Source organism: Henckelia pumila, chromosome 2 (assembly GCF_033568475.1).
Source record: "Henckelia pumila isolate YLH828 chromosome 2, ASM3356847v2, whole genome shotgun sequence".
Taxonomy (NCBI): domain Eukaryota; kingdom Viridiplantae; phylum Streptophyta; class Magnoliopsida; order Lamiales; family Gesneriaceae; genus Henckelia; species Henckelia pumila.
The window spans coordinates 101,977,022-101,999,033 of NC_133121.1; the positions used below are offsets into that span (position 1 = coordinate 101,977,022).

The 22,012-nt window shown below is 35.7% G+C and overlaps 3 protein-coding genes across 9 annotated transcripts; all 3 read right to left on the reverse strand.

The window, feature by feature from the left end:
• Positions 1–752: 752 nt before the first annotated feature.
• LOC140883247 (low-specificity L-threonine aldolase 1-like) lies at positions 753–4,138 on the reverse strand. The gene is made up of 10 exons (XM_073289638.1): positions 3,671–4,138; positions 3,051–3,494; positions 2,736–2,847; positions 2,114–2,164; positions 1,949–2,020; positions 1,688–1,820; positions 1,535–1,593; positions 1,200–1,300; positions 1,033–1,099; positions 753–949 (listed from the first exon to the last, which is right to left on the reverse strand). Exons 2-10 carry the CDS (start codon positions 3,491–3,493, stop codon positions 905–907), a joined length of 1,083 nt encoding a protein of 360 aa, XP_073145739.1. The 5' UTR covers position 3,494; positions 3,671–4,138; the 3' UTR covers positions 753–904.
• Positions 4,139–10,946: 6,808 nt separating this feature from the next.
• Positions 10,947–16,044, reverse strand: LOC140881103 (low-specificity L-threonine aldolase 1-like). Of its 7 annotated transcripts, none has more exons than XM_073286139.1 (11): positions 16,025–16,044; positions 13,996–14,060; positions 13,014–13,457; positions 12,789–12,900; positions 12,159–12,209; positions 11,989–12,060; positions 11,744–11,876; positions 11,591–11,649; positions 11,412–11,512; positions 11,246–11,312; positions 10,947–11,154 (listed from the first exon to the last, which is right to left on the reverse strand). In XM_073286139.1, the coding sequence occupies exons 3-11, from the start codon at positions 13,454–13,456 to the stop codon at positions 11,113–11,115; spliced, it is 1,080 nt and encodes a 359-aa protein (XP_073142240.1). In that variant the 5' UTR covers position 13,457; positions 13,996–14,060; positions 16,025–16,044; the 3' UTR covers positions 10,947–11,112. The 7 variants fall into 7 exon arrangements, with proteins under 7 accessions (XP_073142240.1, XP_073142238.1, XP_073142234.1 ...); XM_073286137.1 differs by lacking the exon at positions 16,025–16,044 and adding an exon at positions 14,904–15,082; XM_073286133.1 differs by lacking the exon at positions 16,025–16,044 and adding an exon at positions 14,900–15,081.
• Positions 16,045–18,074: 2,030 nt separating this feature from the next.
• Positions 18,075–21,635, reverse strand: LOC140885205 (cell division cycle 5-like protein). Its single transcript, XM_073292150.1, has 2 exons — positions 21,329–21,635; positions 18,075–20,774 (listed from the first exon to the last, which is right to left on the reverse strand). The coding sequence occupies exons 1-2, from the start codon at positions 21,503–21,505 to the stop codon at positions 18,348–18,350; spliced, it is 2,604 nt and encodes an 867-aa protein (XP_073148251.1). The 5' UTR covers positions 21,506–21,635; the 3' UTR covers positions 18,075–18,347.
• Positions 21,636–22,012: the final 377 nt, after the last annotated feature.

Genomic DNA, 22,012 nt, shown 5'->3' on the forward strand with positions numbered 1-22,012 from the left:
GCCTACAACCCGTCTTAATCCATCATTAGACGGGACGGGACGGACCGACTCACCTTTTAGGCGGGTTGGAAAAATACCAATCCAATTCACCTATTTTAGATGGCGAGACAGGCTAACTCAGCGGACCTACGTGTAATTTGGCGGGTTTTGACTGATCAACCCGCAACCCACCTCAATCCACCATTAGGCGGGCCGGGCCAGCTCACCTTTCAGACGAGTTAAGAATGACCAACCGAACCCACCTATTTTGTATGGCGAAACGGGCCAACTCAACGAGTCTAACCCATTTTGACACTCTACTTTCACGTACAGGTAGACGATTTTGTGCTCTTTATTTATAAAGAATCATGAATGCAATTGGTCTGTAAAAACAGTGAAATATGAGATATAAAAAGATTATGAAACTGGAAAATGATGCCATTGATTTAAAATTTAATATTCAATATTGAAAATACTTCTCAGTAAAATTCTCACAGTATTTCAGCTATTCTTCGGATAGTGAATAGGAGAAGGGATTGAATTCTATAAAATTTGTCATGTCTGAGCATCGCATGCATGACTCACCGATTTTAAATTCTAATTATCGTAAAATTTGAGTCAAAACATGAAATACATGATCTAAGAATATTGAATCTCATCGCTCGCACCAAATGGTATCCCATGTTGATTTTATGCAAAACAAACATGTATTTTAGTTAATCCAACTATATATATACTAAACGAGAAAAATCGTATCTTCCGCGCATCTAGTATAAACCGAAACATGATAACCTCCACGTCTCAAGAACTTCATAAAATAGCTTTAACATGTCCATTAGTTTTAATGATCCACTTATCCATGTCTAATAACAAAGATTTACTTGACACAAACAGATTACTAAATACTTAACGATAAATATATGCCTCACTCAATTGCCAACATTTCCAGCTGGGAACCATTTATGACTTTCTGCAAAACACAATAAGAGGGATCAACACAATTGATTAAATTTATTTATTAGCAAAGTTTAAGGATGATTTTCAAACAATCACCTGGAAGCAAGAGACTGCATAGTGAACATCATCTTCTGAGATCTGATGGTGAAGCACTAGCCTAATCCTGATGCGTAACAAGAAATATGTGGAAGATATTATTTATGTAAGATAAAACATGACCCGACGAGGCACATGTAGACAAATGCATCAAAGAAGAGACATACTTTCGAGGGCCTGGTTGGGATACATAAACACCGCGTGCTTTGAGCATTTCGAGCAGTTCCCTTTCCGTGATGCTTGAATCCTTTGAAACCTCAACAAACACCTAATAACATAGTAGAGATTTATAGCATAGCTGGATTTTTGGGGGGACTTAAGAACTTAGTTTTTTGTTCAAACAATTTCAGAAGATACAGCGTGGATGAAAACCGCCTGTATTAAAGATCTAAAGCAGAACTTTGACTTATTGGAGATCAAGTTATAAAGCTCATATTGTTGAGGTTACATGCTTTGATTTAATAGCATAAAAATGCTACAACCAACAAAAAGTGGAACTTACGATGTTGGTTTCCACAGTAGCTGCATCAACTTTTAGCCCTTTAATCTTGCTAATCTCCTCTGAGAAACAATGAGAATCAAGTATTATGTAGATGATACTATGCAAGGGCTTACAGAACTACACACACACACAAACACACAAGAGTACACTTACTGGCCAAAATCTTGGCATTTTTGTGGTCGTTTTCAAGCTTTGCCACATTTTCTTGCAACGCAACTAAACCGGCGGCACATAGTATACCGACCTGTCTTATGCCACCACCTAAAGTCTTCCTAAGAATTCTTGCCTTCAACAATGATGCAAAGAAAAAGGGTTTCAGTTTTCAAGTCAGAGTAGAAACAGAAACATAGTTTTTTTTTTTTTTTTTTTTTTTATCAATGTCCACATGGATGTCTAATTGAAAAGGCAGTTTACCTTGGAAATGAAACTTTTCGAACCAGCAATAATTGTTCCAGCTGGCGCACCTAGACCTTTCGACAGACAAGCCTACATGAATGAATTAACACTGAATGTGAAGTTTTTCCCTAATATGAGAAACACAAGGACATACTTAGGCTTTAGATATTGCATTAAACTCACCGTCACAGAATCAGCTGCCTGTGCAAGCCTATGAACTGGAACTCCAAGGGCCTAATGACAATCATATCTAACTTTAAAGATGCAGGTAGGAACATAATATATATTCAAAGATAAGAGTTGAAGAAAGTTTCCGCTAAGAACTTTTCAATCACGGAATGGCATTGTACTCCAAAGTTATAGTTCTCGAAATCACCTATGTTAATAGTGATATCAAATGCATTGCCTATTTAATTCAAAATTCGATTAAAGGCGCATTTTCTTATTTGATGTAGATATCAAAATCATACAGAAGTTTGTTTCATGCTTTACTAAATATCAAAGTTCCTCTTCTAGATTTTAAATAACACATATATAGTAGAATATAGCCTAAATCCTTAGTTTTCTGAATTGGATGTATCAACTCTCCCAAAGCTTTGTACCGTGGGTTATACGTGTGATTCCACTATAGCAGTTGGAATTTGGGATATCCCCCTTTGCTGTAGACAGAAAATAAGATAATATTCCTCCACATTTCAAGCATTTTATTCATCTAAAGAAATTTAATGACAAGTTCACTTATCTATCCAACATAATTTCAAGACATGATTGATATGTCGATGTGAATAAATGGAATCCGACTCACCACAGATGCATTGAAAATGCGAGAACCATCAATGTGAAGCATTAAACCGTGCTTCTTTGCGAGTTCTCCAACTTTATCTGTATACTCTACAGAAAGGCATCGGCCACCAGAGCTGCATAAGTGGGGTGTTAATGTGTTATCCATAATGAAACAAGCACATAAATAATTCCAACAGTCCTTAATTTCAAAAGAGCAGAAATATAATGTCAACATAATCTTATTCATACTCAATCAAGATATATGCAACATATAATATAAGTGAAGATCATTCAAAACTTAACCAAAATTTTAGCCCAAACAAGATGATACACTTACTGAGCATTTGAATTCTCCAAGCAAATGAGCCTGGTAGTCGGGCAACAGATAGCTAAATTTGGATCCCTTATCGCTTTTTCAATCAGATCAATATCCATTGTCCCATCTTCATTGTTCTTCACAGTTCTTGGATGAACACCTCCTATGGTGGAAATGCCACCATTTTCATAAATGACGATATGAGAATACTCGCCGAGGATTACTTCACTCCCCCGGATTTGGCAGTGAGTAAGAACGCTGATAAGATTAGCCATAGTGCCCGATGCCACAAATAAGGCTGCTTCTTTGCCCATGATTCTTGCCATTTCTGCTTCAAGTTGAGCCGCAGTGGGATCCAAACCTAGTATATCATCATCTACTTCAGCGATTGCCATCGCAGCTCGCATGGTTTCGGTTGGCTTAGTGACAGTGTCGGAGCGCATATCAACTGATCGAGTCACCATCCTTGATAGAATGCCAAAACAGAGAAAAAGTAAGTTCCCATGATTCGATTAGCAGATGAGAAAAAATGGTAAAAAGTATCTTGTTTCGAAAAGAACCCATTAAGAACAGAAATCAAACACATTTTATGACTACAAAATTAAATACATCGTTTTAATAAGATTATTGTTCTTGGGTACCTCCCAGTTCTTCGAACACAAACTTCTGTGAAACAAGGAGCGAATCTGTGAATCCGCAACGCAATTATATATATACCAAGAAATCGCAATGCTTTTTACAGAAGAACCCAAACTTGGGATTAAGTGATTCTTGCTTTTTCCTCACCAACTCAACCAAACCCCATCATTGTTGAGGAAAAAGACGAATCTTTTCAAGTGAAATCTTCAGTCATAAATCACCCAAAAGCAGAAGGCCACAAAATAATGAGTTTGGCATCTTTGACAAATGTAAAAGAACTCTGTTACACGTGCATGGCGAGAAATCCCCAGCGTGTGACAAAACAATTAACCCCAGAATTCGAAAAAAAAAATTTGGAAAAATCCTTCGGGTGTTTGCCGTTTTCTTGTGCAGTTGTTTGTTGGGAGGTACCTTGAAATCCCCTGCATGAACTCATATGAGCTGAGTTCGATTGCCAGATTGAGCGAGCAAAGATTTCTAACATTATTCTTTATTTCACTTCTTTTGTCATTCTTTCCTTACATTTGGTTTGCGCTTTGCTATAAGTAATATATAGATAAATAATATAATATAATAAAAAATTAATAAAAAATAATAGTTAAAATAGTATTGGATTTGATCGATAGATTATAGTTTATTTGATTTGATTGATTAAATTTTATATAAAAATGTTAAATGACTATTTTGTCTTTTTAACAATAAATAAAATAAAAATTATATTATTTATAAAGGTAATATAGTAATTTAAATTAAATTATTTGATTGATGTAAGATAAATAATTAATGATTTGATTGATGTAAAATAAATAGTTAATATATTGATAAGTAATATGATGAGAAGAACGTGAGATGAGATATGATGAGTTATACATATATTAGTAATATGGTGAACAGAACGGTGCCTAAATATATATTATTCAAACTTCGAATTTGAAGCATTGAATTCTTAAAAATGTGAAATGAAGACTTTGTGTTGCAAATATAGATTACATCTGATTTGTTATTTTGATTTTGAAAAGAACTATTTTGTCATGGGAAATATTGTTGGTCTCATGTACGGCATCACGATATAGAAACTATGAAAATTGAAGAATAAAATAGACATCAAGATTTACGTGGAAAACCCCTAAAATTATTAGGGTAAAAACCACGGGTAAGACCAAAAGATTTCACTATAATATTTGGAGAATTACAACATCTCTCTGTGTTTCCAAAGAGACACTCACTCTCTTATACAGGAGAAAACCTATCTCACAAATATATATAGAAATATACTGAAGAGAAGAAAAACACTCGAGAACCGAAGAATTGCTCGAGCTGTGGGGTACTTGAAACTGATTCAGAACCTATCTATTTATAGGCGAGAAAACCGCGTGCAAATCGCGTTTTACGTGTCTTCTGAATTGCAAGTCGTGGGGAATTTATTGGCCAAATTCCCAACTACCGACAACTCATTAATCCCAACATTTCTCCCACTTGGAGATTTGATTGAGAATCAAACACATCTCCACACATCCTTTCAATCTTGCCATTCCCGCTGCTTACGTTTATGCTAGGCCACATGAGGATCTACATCACTCGAACTTATCAATATTCACTGTCTTGGTCAGAAAATCAATTATGTTATCCTATGTATGGATCTTCTGCATATCCACACTTCCTTCCTCTACTACCTCTCGTACAAAGTGAAATTGAACTCCAATGTATTTAGTCTTGGAATGAAAGGCTGTATTCCTTGCAATGTGCAAGGGACTCTGACTGTCACAAAACAGAGGAATCTTTTCTTATTTGTGCCCAAGCTCATCCAATAACCTTTTAATCCATATTGCCTCCTTGCAAGCTTGAGTAGCTGCCATGTATTCTGCCTCTGTTGTAGATAATGCCACAACCGTTTGCAGTTTTGAAACCCAGCTGACTGCACCTCCTGCAACTGTAAACACATAACCAGTAGTAGATTTTCTTTTATCTCGATCACCTACATAATCTGAATTCACATAGCCCCTGAGTGTAAAATCCGATCCTCCAAAACATAATGCAGCATTCAAGGTACCCTTAATGTATCTAAGGATCCTCTTAACTGTACTCCAATGCTCTTGTCCAGGATTCGCCATATATCGACTGACTGCTCTCACTGCTTGTGCAATGTCTGGTCTTGTACAAATCATAGAGAACATTAAACTTTCCACTGCTGATGCATACGGTACTCGAGACATCTCCATCCTCTCTGCTTCACTGCTAGGTCGACACATCTCAGAAGATAACTTGAAGTTAATAGGAAGAGAAGTTGAAACTAGCTTACTATCTTGCATGTTGAAGCGCTGCAAGACTTTCTTCAAATAATTTTTCTGGGAAAGCCAAATCTTCATATTGCTTTTGTCTCGGTGAACTTGCATCTCTAGAATTTTGTTTACTGATCCCAAGTCCTTCATATCAAATTCCCTAGCCAATTGTGCCTTCAATTCTTGGACCCGATCTTTGTTGGGGCCTGCTACCAACACCTCGTCCACGTACAACAGCAAAATGATATAATCATCATCATCAGACCTCTTGAAATACGTACAAGAGTCTGCACTGAGTCTGTTGTACCCAAGACTCATGATATAGGAATCAAATCTCTTGTACCAACACCTCGGCGCCTGCTTGAGAGCGTACAGAGATTTGTTCAACCTGCAAACCAAGTTCTCTTTTCCTTTTTCCGCAAAACCTTCTGGCTGGAGCATATAAATTTCTTCTTCAAGATCGCCATGAAGAAATGCCGTTTTCACATCTAGCTGTTCTAGATGTAGGTCAAACACCGCACACAATGCCAATACTATCCTGACTATTGAAAGTCGAACCACAGGAGAAAATATCTCATTGAAGTCAACTCCTTCTTTCTGAGCGTACCATTTGACAATCAATCTTGCACGATACCGCTCCACTTGGTTATTGTCATCACGCTTGATCTTATAGACCCATCTGTTACCGATAGCTTTCCTCCCTCGTGGTAGTGTAACAAGATCCCAAGTTTTATTTCTGTTCAATGCTTCCTATTCTTCCTGCATCGCTGTCATCCACAGGGATACATCCGAGCTTTGAGTAGCCTCATGGAAACTCGATGACTCGCCATCCTCTGTTAATAGACAATATGTAATGTTGCTTTCAGTGACATAATCTGAAAGCCAAACTGGTGGTCTTCTCTCTCGAGTTGACTGCCTCACTTTGGAAACCTCTGACTCAACTGGTTCTTGTGCCTCGTGCTCTGGTACTGCTTCACAAGAAACTTAATCTTCGTCTGTCTTATTTTCCACCTGAATGATAGTAGTTTCTGAATTCAGTGTGTCTTTGTCTCCCTTCACTTTATCTTCTTCGAAGATAACATCTCTGCTGATGACAAGCTTGTGGACAGTAGGATCCCACAAGCGAAACCCCTTTACTCCATCAGCATAGCCCAAGAAGATACACTTTCTGGATTTGGAATCCAACTTCGATCTTTCTTGTTCATTGTACAAAACGTACACCGGACTTCCAAATATATGTAACCGAGAATAATCAGCTGGCTTGCCAGTCCACACCTCCATCGGAGTCTTCAAATCAATCGCCACTGAAGGAGAACGATTGATGATATAAGAAGCGGTTTTGACTGCTTCTGCCCAAAATGACTTGGCTAAACCCGCAGTACTCAACATGTCCCTTGTTCTGTCCAACAAAGTTCTGTTCATCCGCTCTACCACTCCATTCTGTTGAGGCGTGTAAGACGTCGTGAACTCTCTTTTGATGCCCTCATGCTGACAAAATGCATCAAACTCATCACTGGTATATTCTCCTCCATTGTCAGTCCTCAAACACTTGATTTTCTTGTCAGAATCAAGTTCAACCCGCGCTTTAAAAACTTTGAAGATTTCAAAAACATCTGATTTCTTTTTGATTGGATACACCCAACATCTCCTAGAGAAATCATCAATAAACAAGACAAAGTATCTCGCTCCTCCTAGGGATACAACCGATGCTTGCCAAACATCAGAATGAATCAGCTCCAATATTCCTTTGCTCTTGGCAGTAGATGTGCCAAACTTTAATCTGTGTTGTTTACTGGTAACACAATGCTCACAAAAGGATAAAGTCACTTTTGTAAGCCCCGACAACAGCTTCCGTTCAGAGAAAATCTTAATTCCTCGTTCTGACATATGCCCAAGCTTTCTATGTCACAACACTGTTGATTCTTCTCCAGAACCAATTGATGCAACAGCTAGTTCCCCCTCTTTGTGTGTTTCTCCTATCAGTACATACAGATTTGCAACAACCTTTTCTGCCTTCATAACCACAAGCGCGTCTTTCACAATCTTCATGATCCCTTTCTCGATACGGGTTTTGCACCCAATATCATCCAATTGCCCCAAAGACAAAATATTCTTTGTCAGACCCTTCACATGTCGTACCTCCTGTATGATGCGAATAGTACCATCAAACATTTTGATTTTACCGACCCCAACGATTTCCAAGGCATGATCATTTCCCATGAATACAGATCATCCTGAGACTGATTCATACTGATCGAACCATTCTCTCCTTGACGTCATGTGTCACGTCGCTCCTAAATCCATAATCCATGCATCACAAAATCTGTGTCTGTCTTCCGCAACTTTTGCTGCTTCGCTGAATAATATTTCACCACTGCCTGAAGTACTGGCCACATTTCCTTAAGATCCCTTCTCGATGCTTTTCGTACACTCTCTCTTGAAGTTCCCTTTACCGCCACATTTAAAGCAGTAAATATTCTTCTTCTTACTTCTTAACTTGAATCTACCATATCTGTGGCTCCCACTGGAGTCACGCTTCGTCAATCTTCCTCTCGTCATCGGTAAAGCCTCTGCTTGATTCGACGTTGCCAACCTATCTTCCTTGTTCCTTCGACGACTCTCTTCTCCAACAACCGCAGTTAAGACGTCGTCAAAATTTAAATTATCCGAAAGAATATTGTTGGTAACATTGATGATGAGTTGATCGTATGAATCTGGTAGACTCTGAAGTAGAAGCTCCGCACGTTCATTTTCCTCTACTTTATGCCCCATAGAGGTGAGCCGGAAAAATAGAGTATTCAGTGTGTTGATATGGTCGGTCATCGATGAGGATTCCGCCATCCGAAGAGTATAAAGCTTTCTCTTTAGGAAAATTTTGTTGCGTAATGACTTGACCTCGTACAATTTTGTCAGAGTATCCCAAATAACTTTTGCGCTTTTTATTTCAGAGATACTTGACAAAACTTCATCCGCTATACCCAAGTGCAAATTGGCAACAACATTGTGATTCATCTCGTTCCACTTTTGATCGTCCGTGACATCCGCCGGTCTATCTCCAATAGCTGCCAAGCAACACTCCTTTGTTAGAATTGTTTGCACCTTCAATTTCCACAGCAAAAAATTGCTCCGTTGAACTTTTCTATCTCGTATTTTGCCGACATCTTGACTACAAGAATTCTGCCTTATAAAGTCTTCAAAAAATCTTTTCTGATGTGGAAGATCAGTCACAGCTGCAACCACAGAGCATACTCAGAATTTTAAGAAATTTTATGCCAAGACTCTGATACCACTTGTTGGTCCCAGGTGCGGCATCACGAGATAGAAGCTATGGAAATTGAAGAATAAAATAGACACCAAGATTTACGTGAAAAACCCCTAAAATTATTAGGGTAAAAACCACGGGCAAGACCAAAAGATTCCATTATAATATTTGGAGAATTACAACCTCTTTCTGTATTTCCAAAGAGACACTCACTCTCTTATACAGGAGAAAACCTATCTCAAAAATATATATAAAAATATACTAAAGAGAAGAAAAACACTCGAGAATTGAAGAATTGCTCGAGCTGTGGGATACTTGAAACTGATTCAGAACCTATCTATTTATAGGCGAGACCGCGTGCAAATCGCGTTTTACGCGTCTTCTGAATTGCAAGTCGTGGGGAATTTATTGGCCAAATTTCCAACTACCAACAACTCATTAATCCCAACAAATATTGGGAAAAATATCCTCAAACCAACTAAGTTTTCGAAAAATAAAATTCTTGAATGTATTTGAGTATTTTGAAATACACTTATGTATAATTTGAAATTAAAAGATAAGATAATAATATAAACATAAATAATCTGATATGATAAAAAATAATAATATTTAATATAGTATTTGATTTGATTGATAAATAATAGTTTGTTTGATTTGAATATTTGATTGATTAAATTTTAAATACGATGATAGATTGTCATTTTGTCATTTTAAAAATTAATAAAATTTGAATAATATTATTTATTTAGGATAATATAGTAATTTAAATTCAATGACTTGATTGATGTAAGATAAATATTTAGTAGATAAATAAATCATATGACGAAGTAAACATGACATTGAATAAGATAAATTATCAATGAATTAATAATATGTCACTTCAAATGGTGCTTTAGAATGTTAGTTTTAAAAAACGAAGTTCCATCGATGATCGTGCTTATTTTATTTTTATGTGGAATTAAAACACATTTTAATCATATTATATTATCACAAAAACTCATTAGGTGAGATGGTCTCATATGTTTAATTTTGTGAAATAGATTTCTTATTTAGGTCATCCATAAAAAAAATTTAATTTTTATTATAAATATAAGCAGGATTGACTACGTGTGTATATTAATTTTTATTATAAACATAAGCAAGATTGACTACGTGAGACCATGTTACACGAGTGTACTTTTACATTATGTGCTTGCATTAACATGCGGAGAAGAAAATGTGCAAAAATTACTACGGGTGATCAATTCGCGTTGTTTATATATTTTAATTTAATTAGAATATGTAAAGTAGCACAATAAAATATCTCCTTCATTTGAATTTTATTAAAACATAAATCGGGAAGAAATTATGATCAAGATTCAAGAACATGTATAATTATTAGCTCTTTTTTTTTTTGCCTTGATATTAGTTCATTGCTTTATATTGTCATCTTGCGGGAACTATTTGTATTTATAATGGTCAGTGAATTATGGTCGAGTTTGTGTAATAAACAGAATAGTTCATGAAGAAAGATAATCTAAATTATGTTGTCAATTCTTGGGTGTTATAAAATAGTCGAGATAAATATTGAATATTTGAATATTCAAAGAGATTAAATATACAATTAATTTTTAAAATCATATATTGAAAAATATAAAATGAAAATTTTAATAAATTTTATATTTCTATAAAAATAACAATATATTCTAGATTTTTAAACGATGTGGTGGGAAATATAATGCTAAAAAATATAGTTCACACATTATAAAATGGATTATTTATTTATTTATTTTTAAGTGGATGGTGCAAAGGGAAGCCCTGGCAATAATTAAAGATCGAAGAGAGCAGATGGAATTCAACACATAAATACACAACTAAAATTAGAAATCTAACGCAAACAGAATACTAAATACTTGACAACATTTCAATTGCCACCATTTTCAGCTGCGGAACCACTTACAGCTTTCTGCAAAACACAGTAACGAAGAGGGATCAATATAAATTAATTTAATGTATTCATGATTAGCAAAATTTAAGGATGATTTTTAAATAATCACCTGGAAGCAAGACACTGCATAGTTAACATCACTTTCTGAGATTTGATGATGAACCACTAGCCTAATCCTGCAGATGCATAATAAACAAGAATATGTGGAAAGCTAACTTTGAAAGTATTGTATTATTTATGTAAGATAAACATGACACGACGAGAAAGAGACGTACATGCGAGGGCCTTCTTGCATCGCGTGTATACCGCGTGCTTCGAGAATCTCAAGCAGTTCCGTTTCTGTGACGCTTGAATCCTTTGAGACCTCGACATACACCTAATAACATAATAGAGTTTTATGGTTGTCGTAATTGTTGCGAGTAAATTGTGAAACCAACAAAAAAATGGAACTTACAATGTTGGTTTCCACAGTAGCTACATCAACTTTTAGCCCTTTAATCTCGCTAATCCCCTCTGAGAAACAAAGAAAGTTAAGTATTATATAGATGATACTATGCAAGTTCTTACAGAAGAGCGCGCGCGCACACGCACACGAGAGTACACTTACTGGCCAGAATCTTGGCATTTTTGTGGTCGTTTTCAAGCTTTGCCACATTTTCTTGTAATGCAACTAAACCGGCAGCACATAGTATACCGACCTGTCTCATGCCACCACCTAATGTCTTCCTAAGAATTCTTGCCTTCAACAATTATAAAAAGAAAATGGGTTTCAGTTTTGAATTCAGAGTAGAAACAGAAACATATATTTTTTATCAATGCCCACGTGGACGTATAATTGAAACAGCATACTACCTTGGCAATGAAGCTTTTTGAACCAGAAATTAGTGTTCCAGCTGGAGCACCAAGACCTTTCGATAGACAAGCCTACATGAATGAGTTAGCAATAACTGTGAAGGCTTTCCCCCATACGAGAAACAAAAAAAGGATAATTAGACTTTAGATATTGCATTATATTAACTAACCGTCACAGAATCAGCAGCCTGCACGAGCCTACGAACTGGAACTCCAAGGGCCTGAAAACAATCATATCTAACTTTAAAGCTGCAGGTTGGAACATAATATATATAGAAAGATCGAGTTAAAAGAAAGTTTTCGCTTAGAATTTTTCGATCACGGAAAGGCATTGTATCCCAAAGGTATATTTCTTGAAATCAAATGTGTTAATAGTGATATTGAATGCATTGCACTATTGCCTATTCAATTCACAATCCATTTAAAGGGGTGTCTTCTTGTTTGATGTAGATACCAAAATCATACAGAAGTTTGTGTCACACTTTACTAAACTTCACAGGCACTCTCTCCCCTAGATTTTACATAAAACATGTGTAGTAGTAGAATGCAGCTTAAACCCTGATTAGCTTTCTGATTTGATGTATCAACTTTCCCCAAAGCTTCGTATTGTGGTTATAGGTGTGATTCCTCTATAGTAGTCACGGTTTGGACTATCCCCCTTGACAGTAGACCGAAAATAAGATAATCTTCCCCCACATTTCAAGCATTTGATTCATCAAAAGAATCTTAATAAAAAGTTACTTATCCAACGTAGTTTTAAAATGCGACGGACATGATGTGAATAAATGGAAGAAACTCACCACAGATGCATTGAAAATGCGAGCACCATCAATGTGAAGCTTTAAACCATGCTTCTTTGCGAGCTCTCCAACTTTATCTGTATACTCTACCGAAAGGCATCGGCCCCCAAAGCTGCATAAATAGGGTATTATCCATAATTAAACGAATCACATATCAACATGTAATGTAAGTGCGGATCATTCAAAACTTAACCGAAATTTTATCCCGAAAGATGATACACTTACTGAGCCTGTGAATTCTCCAAGCAGATGAGCCTGGTAGTAGGGTAACAGATATCAAACTTTGGATCCCGTATCGCATTTTCAATCAGATCAATATCCATTGTCCCGTCATCGTTGTTCTTCACAGTTCTTGGATGAACACCTCCAATGGTGGAAATGCCGCCATTTTCATAAATGAAGATATGAGAATAATCTCCGAGGATTACTTCACTCCCCCGGATTTGACAGTGGGTAAGCACGCTGATAAGATTAGCCATAGTGCCCGAAGGCACGAATAAGGCCGCTTCTTTGCCCATGATTCTTGCCATTTCTGCTTCGAGTCGAGCCGCAGTTGGATCGAAACCTAGTACATCATCATCTACTTCAGCCATTGCCATCGCTGCTCGCATGGTTTCTGTTGGCTTAGTAACAGTGTCGGAGCGCATATCAACTCTTCGAGTCACCATCCTTAATAGATCATCAAAACAGAGAAAAAAATAAGTTCCCATAATTTGATTAACAGATGTAAAAAAGGATTTAAAAAAAAAGTTTCTTGTTCCTTATTCGCCTATTCCAACTTTTCCCGAACCAAAAAAATAAAATTTTAATTCTCATTCTTCAGTTTCAAGTGATAATACACCTAAATCTTTTTCTCTTACTAACAATCAACATATTCATGGGATGATCTCACATGATGCCGCTAACATCAATGCATGCAGAGATACAGTGCATTTTGAAATTCATGTGCAATTTTTCGAAATAGAAAATGCAAATTTTGACACCAGAGTAAGAGTTAAGACTATATTCATCTTGATTATCCTCATGAAGAATCAAGAAACCACAGAGGGCACAATAATCAGTGACGACACACACTTTATATTAACGTTTTAATCATATTTGCTGTCGAAATTTCGTACAATTTCCTCAATTCGAATCATCTCGGATCCTCCGTCCACCAAATAAAAGGAAATTATTCTAGCAGTAGTATAGAACTAGCAGAGCAAACCTTGTGCAATGTAGAAGTTTCCTTCGGCCACCAAATAGAAGGAAATTATTCTACTCTGTTACTTCCTGAACATAAAAAAAAGATACTAAATCATATCATTTTAGGCAAAAAAAAATTCTGATTCACAACAAAGCAAAAGAAATCCCAGAAATATAAACAACACAGATATTGTGGTGTTTAAAGCTTGAAATATACATGCCTAACGATTATAAAAAGAACCCATCAAGAAACAGAAATCAAACACACCCGTATATTAATCAAAATCATGATTACAAAAATCTCCCAGTTCTACGGATACAAACCTCTGTAATTGTAAAACAAGGAAAAGCCGAGCAAACCCTGCGAAGCTGTGACGCATTTATATACCCAAGAATTGCGATCGCAATTCTTTTTACACAAAAATCCAAACTTGGGAGTAAATATTGATTCTCGCCTTTTCCCCACCACTGTTGAGGAAAAAGAGGAATCTTTCCAAGTGTAATCTTCAGTCATAAAGCACCCAACAAAATGTTGGGTACTTTGTGCTAACATAGTTTTGAATTATTATGAATACCGAACAAGAAAAGAAATATGCCAAACATGCAAAATAATAAGGAAAATATAGGAAATACCAATATTTGGAAAATAAATTCACCACATAACATTCAATATAGCATGTGATGATAGCACATTCTTTTTGACAACATGAACAATGAATGTAACAAGACAAAAGCATTCAAATTATTATCTTTTACCAAAAAAATACCCATAATTAATGAGTTCGGCGTCATTTAACAAATGTACAGAACTCTGCTACACATGGATGGCGAGAAATCACCAGCGTGTGACAAACAATCAACCCCAGAATTCGAATTTTTTTTAAAAAAAATAAAGAAAAAATCTTTCGGGTTGATGATTCATTTACCCACTGTTTTCTTTTTCCTCCTCCTTTGACTCGATGGTTTAACGAATCTTTGGGTGTTTGTTGTTTTCTTGTTCTTAAATGTCACCCTCTGCGAAATCAGAAGATTTGTTTGGATTTTGGAGGGGTATTTAAGCAATAATTAACGGGTGTTTGTTGGGAGGTACATTGAAATCCCCTGCATGAACGTAGTCTGAGTTGGATTAGTCAGATTGAGTAAGCAAATATTTCCACGATTTCTAATATCATTTATTCATTCGTCTTTGTCACACCTTACGTGGAAAAATTACTCCTTTTTCCCTTCAAATTTGTATGTTTTTTAGAATTTTGATTTTGATTTTGTTATATATCACTATATCGGTTCATAGTTTTAATATAATAATAATAATTTGTATTTTTTTTCAATTTTAGTCTTAACGAACTCGATAATATCCACTGTATCAGTGTTCTTGCTAAGAAAATATATACATTTAATAGTAAATATAAGTTACACACCCACCTAAATCGAAAAACAATGATACATTGGATATTACCGAGTTCGGTTCATAGTTTTAATATAATAATATCGAACTCGGTAATATCCACTGTATCAGTGTTTTTTGATTTAGGTGGATGTGTAGCTTATATTTACTATTGAATGTATATATTTTCTTGGCAAGATGTAGCATATAATTTGGAATCGTCATCTTTATGGATTGTTTCGAATCCATTTTAATACTGATGAAGAATTCCAATTAAATTTTGAAAACTTTATTAAATTTACAAGTTGATTTAAAAGTCCAATGACTAGTCAACACAACTCTAATATTCATGAAGATGGCTAGGCTGCCACGGCTCAAGGTAATTAGTACACATACAAATGCGTAGGACCCATGTAGGAGGAGTTTGGAAGATGTAATTTATTTCGCGATAGAACATTAAATTTTATTATTATTTTCATAGTTGCTTTAGTTACGTTTATTCTGTTTGGAAATCATCCAGTCATCCGAACAATTTCGGTAAAAATATGATTATAAATTCGATCAAATCGAATAATAGCGGAAGCAATTTCATAAATTACGGAACGTTCACATGAATATAAATTAATGAAGAATTTAAATTCATAAATAAAATTCTAGAATAACTAACCTCTTATAGTTTTATGTGTGCAGAAACTATAGTCTTCCAGCACGATAACCAGATCCTTCTTTAACTGTAGTGGGTGGGCTCTCAAAACACAAAGAAAATCAAAATTTTTTCTACGTTATTTTCAATATATGAAAACGTAGAGGGCTTGTATAATTTTCGTTCTCTATTCTCTTTAACAATCTATCATCCTCTATTTATAACATGGATGATTATATCTTGATTTGATTAGAATTTTTGAAATTTTATTTTAAACCAAAAGATATATCTATATCTTTATTTAAAAGATATCATATATATATATATATATATATATATATATATGAATCTTTATTTCATAATATATATATATATATATATATATATTAAAAGAAAATATCAATTTTGAAATCGAAATCGAAAATTTAATTTTAAATTTGAATTCAACAAATCAAATCTTTTAGATATATAATATATATTCTCATCTCAATATATAAAATATATTATTGATTTTTATTTGGATATTACCACAATAATCCAAATATATAATTATCTCATAATTATATTTTAAATCAAATAAATATCTCATATTTATATATTTATATACAAACCCTAAAATTTATGGAACCATTTTCCATTGTTCATTTGATCTCTTATTTGTGTTCTATTCCGTCATTTATCAAGACGACGTGACCATGGACCCATAATTAGAAGCTCCAATAAATCAGATAAACAATTAAACTCTTTAATCAATTTATACAACTTATTAATTCCGTTATTACTCCACTAAAAATACGGAATTGCACTCTTCTCAATTATGGAATATTTTACTCTACTAGAAGAGCAGTCCATTGATATAATCATTACATATGAATTAATACTCCATAGACAATTCATAATTTGGAGCTAGAAATTTTCCGTTTACTTCTCCAATTATTTAATCCTCGTTTACCATTAATTCACTAGTGAGTGGTTCAATTTATAACGTCGTTATAAATTAGTTGGGCTCATCACTCAGTGCCAAAATTAACAAATGAATGAATTGTCTTTCTACATCTCGCAGGAAGGAATGGATTCCATATATGTGAATTAATATTCTCAGTCACTTATTTCAACATAAATCTAAAATGCAAGTATTGAGAATGCATAATTGCAAACTTTAAACAAGCAAATTAAGAATTACATTGAAATGAATAGGAGTCTATAATCACCTCAGGATTAAGAAATATTCATATATGATCATCTTATGATTTAATTAGAATTTCATATTAATAACGGAATTTATTATGAAATATATAATTAAATCAGTCCAAGTCCTACATAATCTCATTATATATAAATGCCCCCATCTTGATGTCTCCACATCAATGGTCCAAATAAGACGGTCACATTCATAATGTTCATGAGCCGCATTAGTGATGTTTTAATTAAAAATCCCAACTTTAATTAATTTCATAACAGAATTTATTTAAGTTTATTATCCATAATTTTAATCCTCTCGCATATATAACTCTTATATATACTAAAATTATGGTTACATCCAATAAACTAGAGATTTTGCTATGATATTCATGACAATATTTGCAAGCAAAATTGTTCGATAATAAATGTCACTATTATTAATAATAAAAACCTATACGATTACAATGCTTTAAGGACACAATCCCAACCTATTCTTGATTTAATATATTTTTTATGTTTAATTTAATTGATGTTTGTTTTAAAATAAAATTTGAAAATAATAGTGATTTCTAGATAGGGAAATAGTTGACCCCAATTTGAAAATCTTCGGTAAAGAACCCATTTTCTTGACTAACATTCAATTTTTAGAAAAACAAATCGTCAAATTTTTAGATCATACTCATCGGATTGAGGCTGATGCTCCTACTTTATTGAAGAGATATATACGATATAAAAGATCAGTCAACTTGGTTTTCCAGCAAAACTAATATAAAATGATATTTATATGTAGTAACTTTGGACAAAAAGTTGGAGCACGTAGTTTTCCTTTTTATATCATGAAATGAAATGATCCATGGAAGATAACACGCACCCATTATTGTATGTTTAATAATACTGATCTGTTAAATATGTTGCTGTGAATACTAAATCTACAAAAAATCAGACATAACAAATAGAACAAATACAATTCGTAAGCAAAAAACCAACCTCATATCTTCCTTACAAGGATTCCATGCATTTCAACAAATTATTGGTGGCTAACATATGTTTCCCGTAAAAACCGAATGGATCAACATTTTCTCCCCATGTTCATCTCTAGAACATACAAATCGACAGCTCTTGTTACAGACAAATAGACACGCCAATATTTTTCCGGTAAATAATTTCATGCATCGGCTTTCAAAACATCTGTAGTATCGACTTCCATAGAGTTCATCTCATCAGTAATGGTTGAAGGTGCTGGCGTCTCGAGATCCTGTGCAATGGATTGATCAGCAGTCTCCCCATCAGCATTCGAGGATACATGGGAGTTGTCTTCTGTAGCAGCTTCCTCCTCTCTTTGTGCTTGCAATCGGTACAAATCCATCAAATTCTGAACCCTTTCGAGTTCTGGTAATAGATCACCATAGCGTTTCTGTAAAATACGCTCAAGATCCTTTTGTTTCTGAACTTCTTCCCAGAGGTTACTGATCCTCCGTGTGGCTGCTAGTTGTTCTTGCTTCTGCAAAGCAAGGAAGCACTCAAGTTCTGTTCCTGCAGTATCCATCTGTTTGAAGGTTGCCTCGATCTGTGTCCAGAGTTTTCCAGCTCTCATTTGATAGCCATTCGTGAGAACTTTAATCTTCTGCTCATGTCGTTGAGCCTTTTTAGTATCATCATCCATCCTCTTCCTTATATTTTCAAACTCATTTTGAAAAGCGGTGAGTCTCTCCACATTGTTGGCAACGCTCGATAGACCATAGCCATCACGAGTGGGAAAGTACATTATATCATTTAAACATGTTTCATGTGCCTCAATGTACTCATCAAGTGATTCCTTTTCGTGGCCCATAGCCATTTGAATGAACTGGGCCTCCTCCTTTATTAATGTCTCAGCTTCTTTCAACTCATTTTCTTCGAAGTCCTCAATTGAAGGAGCAGGCACAGATTTCCCATTTGCAGAACGTTTAGACCCTTTTTTCTTCTCTTTAACAGGCTTATCTTCTGATGGATACTTCACCTCATCATGTTCCAGCAACAATAGAAGCTCTCTTCGTATTAACTCATCTGCCTGCTCAATTAATGTTGGAGGTACAACAGAGCTTTTGTCTTCATCAGCTCTAATTAAAGATCCCCTGATAAGGTCCAGCGAAGATGGCGGAGGTCTAGGCAGCTCCCTTTGAAGCACTTTCGATCTTTTCTTAAGCAATGCTTGTTTTCTTGCTTCCTCCCCAGCCTTTTCTCTAGCTATCCTATCGGACATATCCTCCTCAATTATCTCCTCAGGTTCTTCATCCTCTTCGGGGAAGGATTGGACAACTATCTGGTACTCGTTCTTGGGTTGTGGAAGGTTTTTCAACCCAGAAACCAGTTCCTTCCTCAGATCAGATTGTCTTAACTTGCCACTGTCACGCATATCGAATTCCTCATTGATGTGCAGCTCATCCCGCATTGGAGTACCTTTAGGGGTCATGCTAAAAGAATTATACCCATCATGTGAAGGTGTCATGTTAATTCTAGGAGTAAGTCCTGCACCTCCAGGAGTGGCCGAAGGAGTCAAGAGGGGATTTGGAGTTGCAATATCCTTTTTCTTAGGAGTGACTCCAGAAAAGTCTGATGGGTGCAACAATGGATTTTCTCCACCAAGCAGGGGAGTCTGAGATTGAGTCAATCTCCGCTGGTTCTCAGCCTCCATCATAATGGCATCCTGCTTGTTTGCAGGAGTTCTCTGAGGTGTTCGCATTGAAGGCATACCCTGCCGGGGTGTCTGTGCATAGTTTGCAAGAAGAGAACGTGTTGCAGCATTCCCTTCTGTTAATTCTTCACTCCCAATAAGATCACTGGCAATCCCCATCTTAGCAATCGCCTCTAGTTCATGGTCTGGGATCTGTGGTGCAGGGAGATTAAGTTTGGATCTTTTTCTTACTGTTTCGGGATCATTGAGTTTGTTGGCTTGTAGTATCGCTGATGGAGCATCCTGTCTCTGAGCAATTTTGTTTCTTGCAATGTCCTGCTTTCTGAGACGTGCTTCCCTGTCAACTCTTCTTTCACCTTCAAGTTCTTCAATGGTGGTTGGGAAGCTGACTAGTTCAGCTGGACGATCTTCATCAGCAACATCGTAAAAGCCTGGAGGAGGTTTCTTTTCAAAGGGAATCTCGGCATTGTAGTCAATTCCCCTTCTCTTTCTCTTCCTTTTTCGGATGTCTATTCCAGCAGCTTTTAGTTCTCTCCTTTTCTGCAATGAAGCAAGTCTCCGGGCCTCTTCAAGTTGCTTTTCTCTAGCTTTCCTCTTTGCCTTTTTGCCTCTTGTGTTGGCCAATCGGGCTCGTGCTTCAGAAAGCATCTCCTTCTCATCCTCGTCCATATCCACAGGATCAGGACGAGCTGGCTTAGATTCCGGATTTGGGTCAATCTCTCCTGGCCGTAATTTCCTTGGGTCATCACCAGGTTCATAGTTCTCATCCTTAGCACATGCTGCGTCCAAGAGCTTCTCATATCGTTCAAGGCACTGTGATGGGGTACGACCCACAATCGGCGCAATAGTTCTCCACTGTGTGGGCATGAGCTTAGCAAGATGCAACAGTTTCTCATCTTCTTCTCTGGTCCACTCAGTCTACATAACCATACACAGATGTGTGTCATTTATCTAGCACAGCAAACATGGTTCACATGGATGACATAATCCAAGTTATATAATAACAAATAGGTTAAAAACCTTCTCCAAAACTTCTTTAGAGGAAAAATTGGACTGGATTAGAATATTAAAGAATGCAAGAAATAATAGCAAAAGCGAAAAACATATCATCACTCTTTCAGGTGCATGTGGACATGTACATCAGATAACACATAATCAACCCTTCGCAGAGTTTGCAAGAGAATAAAGAAAAAGAAAACGACTAAAATCGTAAAAGAAGAAGAAATGGAAACTTGTTACCAGCTAAAATTATCAACGGTAGTTCAATCCGTATCATCCAACCACCCCAAACCCCCCCAAATTTTAGCCAATTTCTATAATCACTACCTTACTCTATCCCCTAAACTGATTTCCCCGCCCTCACTCTCAGATTCGCTGTTTCCACTTTCAGAGTCCCAGTCCAACCACCTCCATAACTAAATTACACAATACTTCCAAAAGCACCAAAGTACTAACATGAATCGAGCTCTTACCTTTTTGATCGAGGGGTCCAGCCACTCGTACCAACGCGCCTTGCACTGCTTGGCGGATTTACGAACTAAAAGAGACGAAATTCGTGCCCACTGATTCTTCCCATACTTCATCACCGCCGCCTTCAATATCTCATCTTCGGTGTTTTTCCAAACACCACCTTTGATCATGATCCTCATCTTCGCAAATTTTCTCGATTTCCCCTGTCGCCGGATCTAGGGTTTGCTGGAAGTTTTGTGCACGCAGTGGGGGGAAGCGGGTGTACGCAGAATAACGATTCTTGTCTAGGGTTTTTTTATGGGTTTTTTAATTTAAAAATAAATAAAATGAACAAAGGGGTATCAAGCTTCTCTTTTAATATGGTTTTTAAAAAAAACAAAAGCTTCTCTTTTAATAATTTTTTTTTAAAAAAATAAATAAATAAAATGAACAAGGGGTAATCTTCTCTTTTAATATTGTTCAAAAAAAAAAAAGCTTCTCTTTTATTAAGTTTTTTTATAAAAAAAAATTTAAATGAGGATCGAGAATTCGAGATCTCAAATCTGATTTATTTTTTTATTTTGTTTCTAGACATTTTAATTTTAAAATAATAAAAAAGTGAGATCTTGAACATGACACTTTCAGCCTCCTTAAAATTTTCTTTTAAACGATGAATCAAGATCTCACATTCTGACTTCGCTTTATAA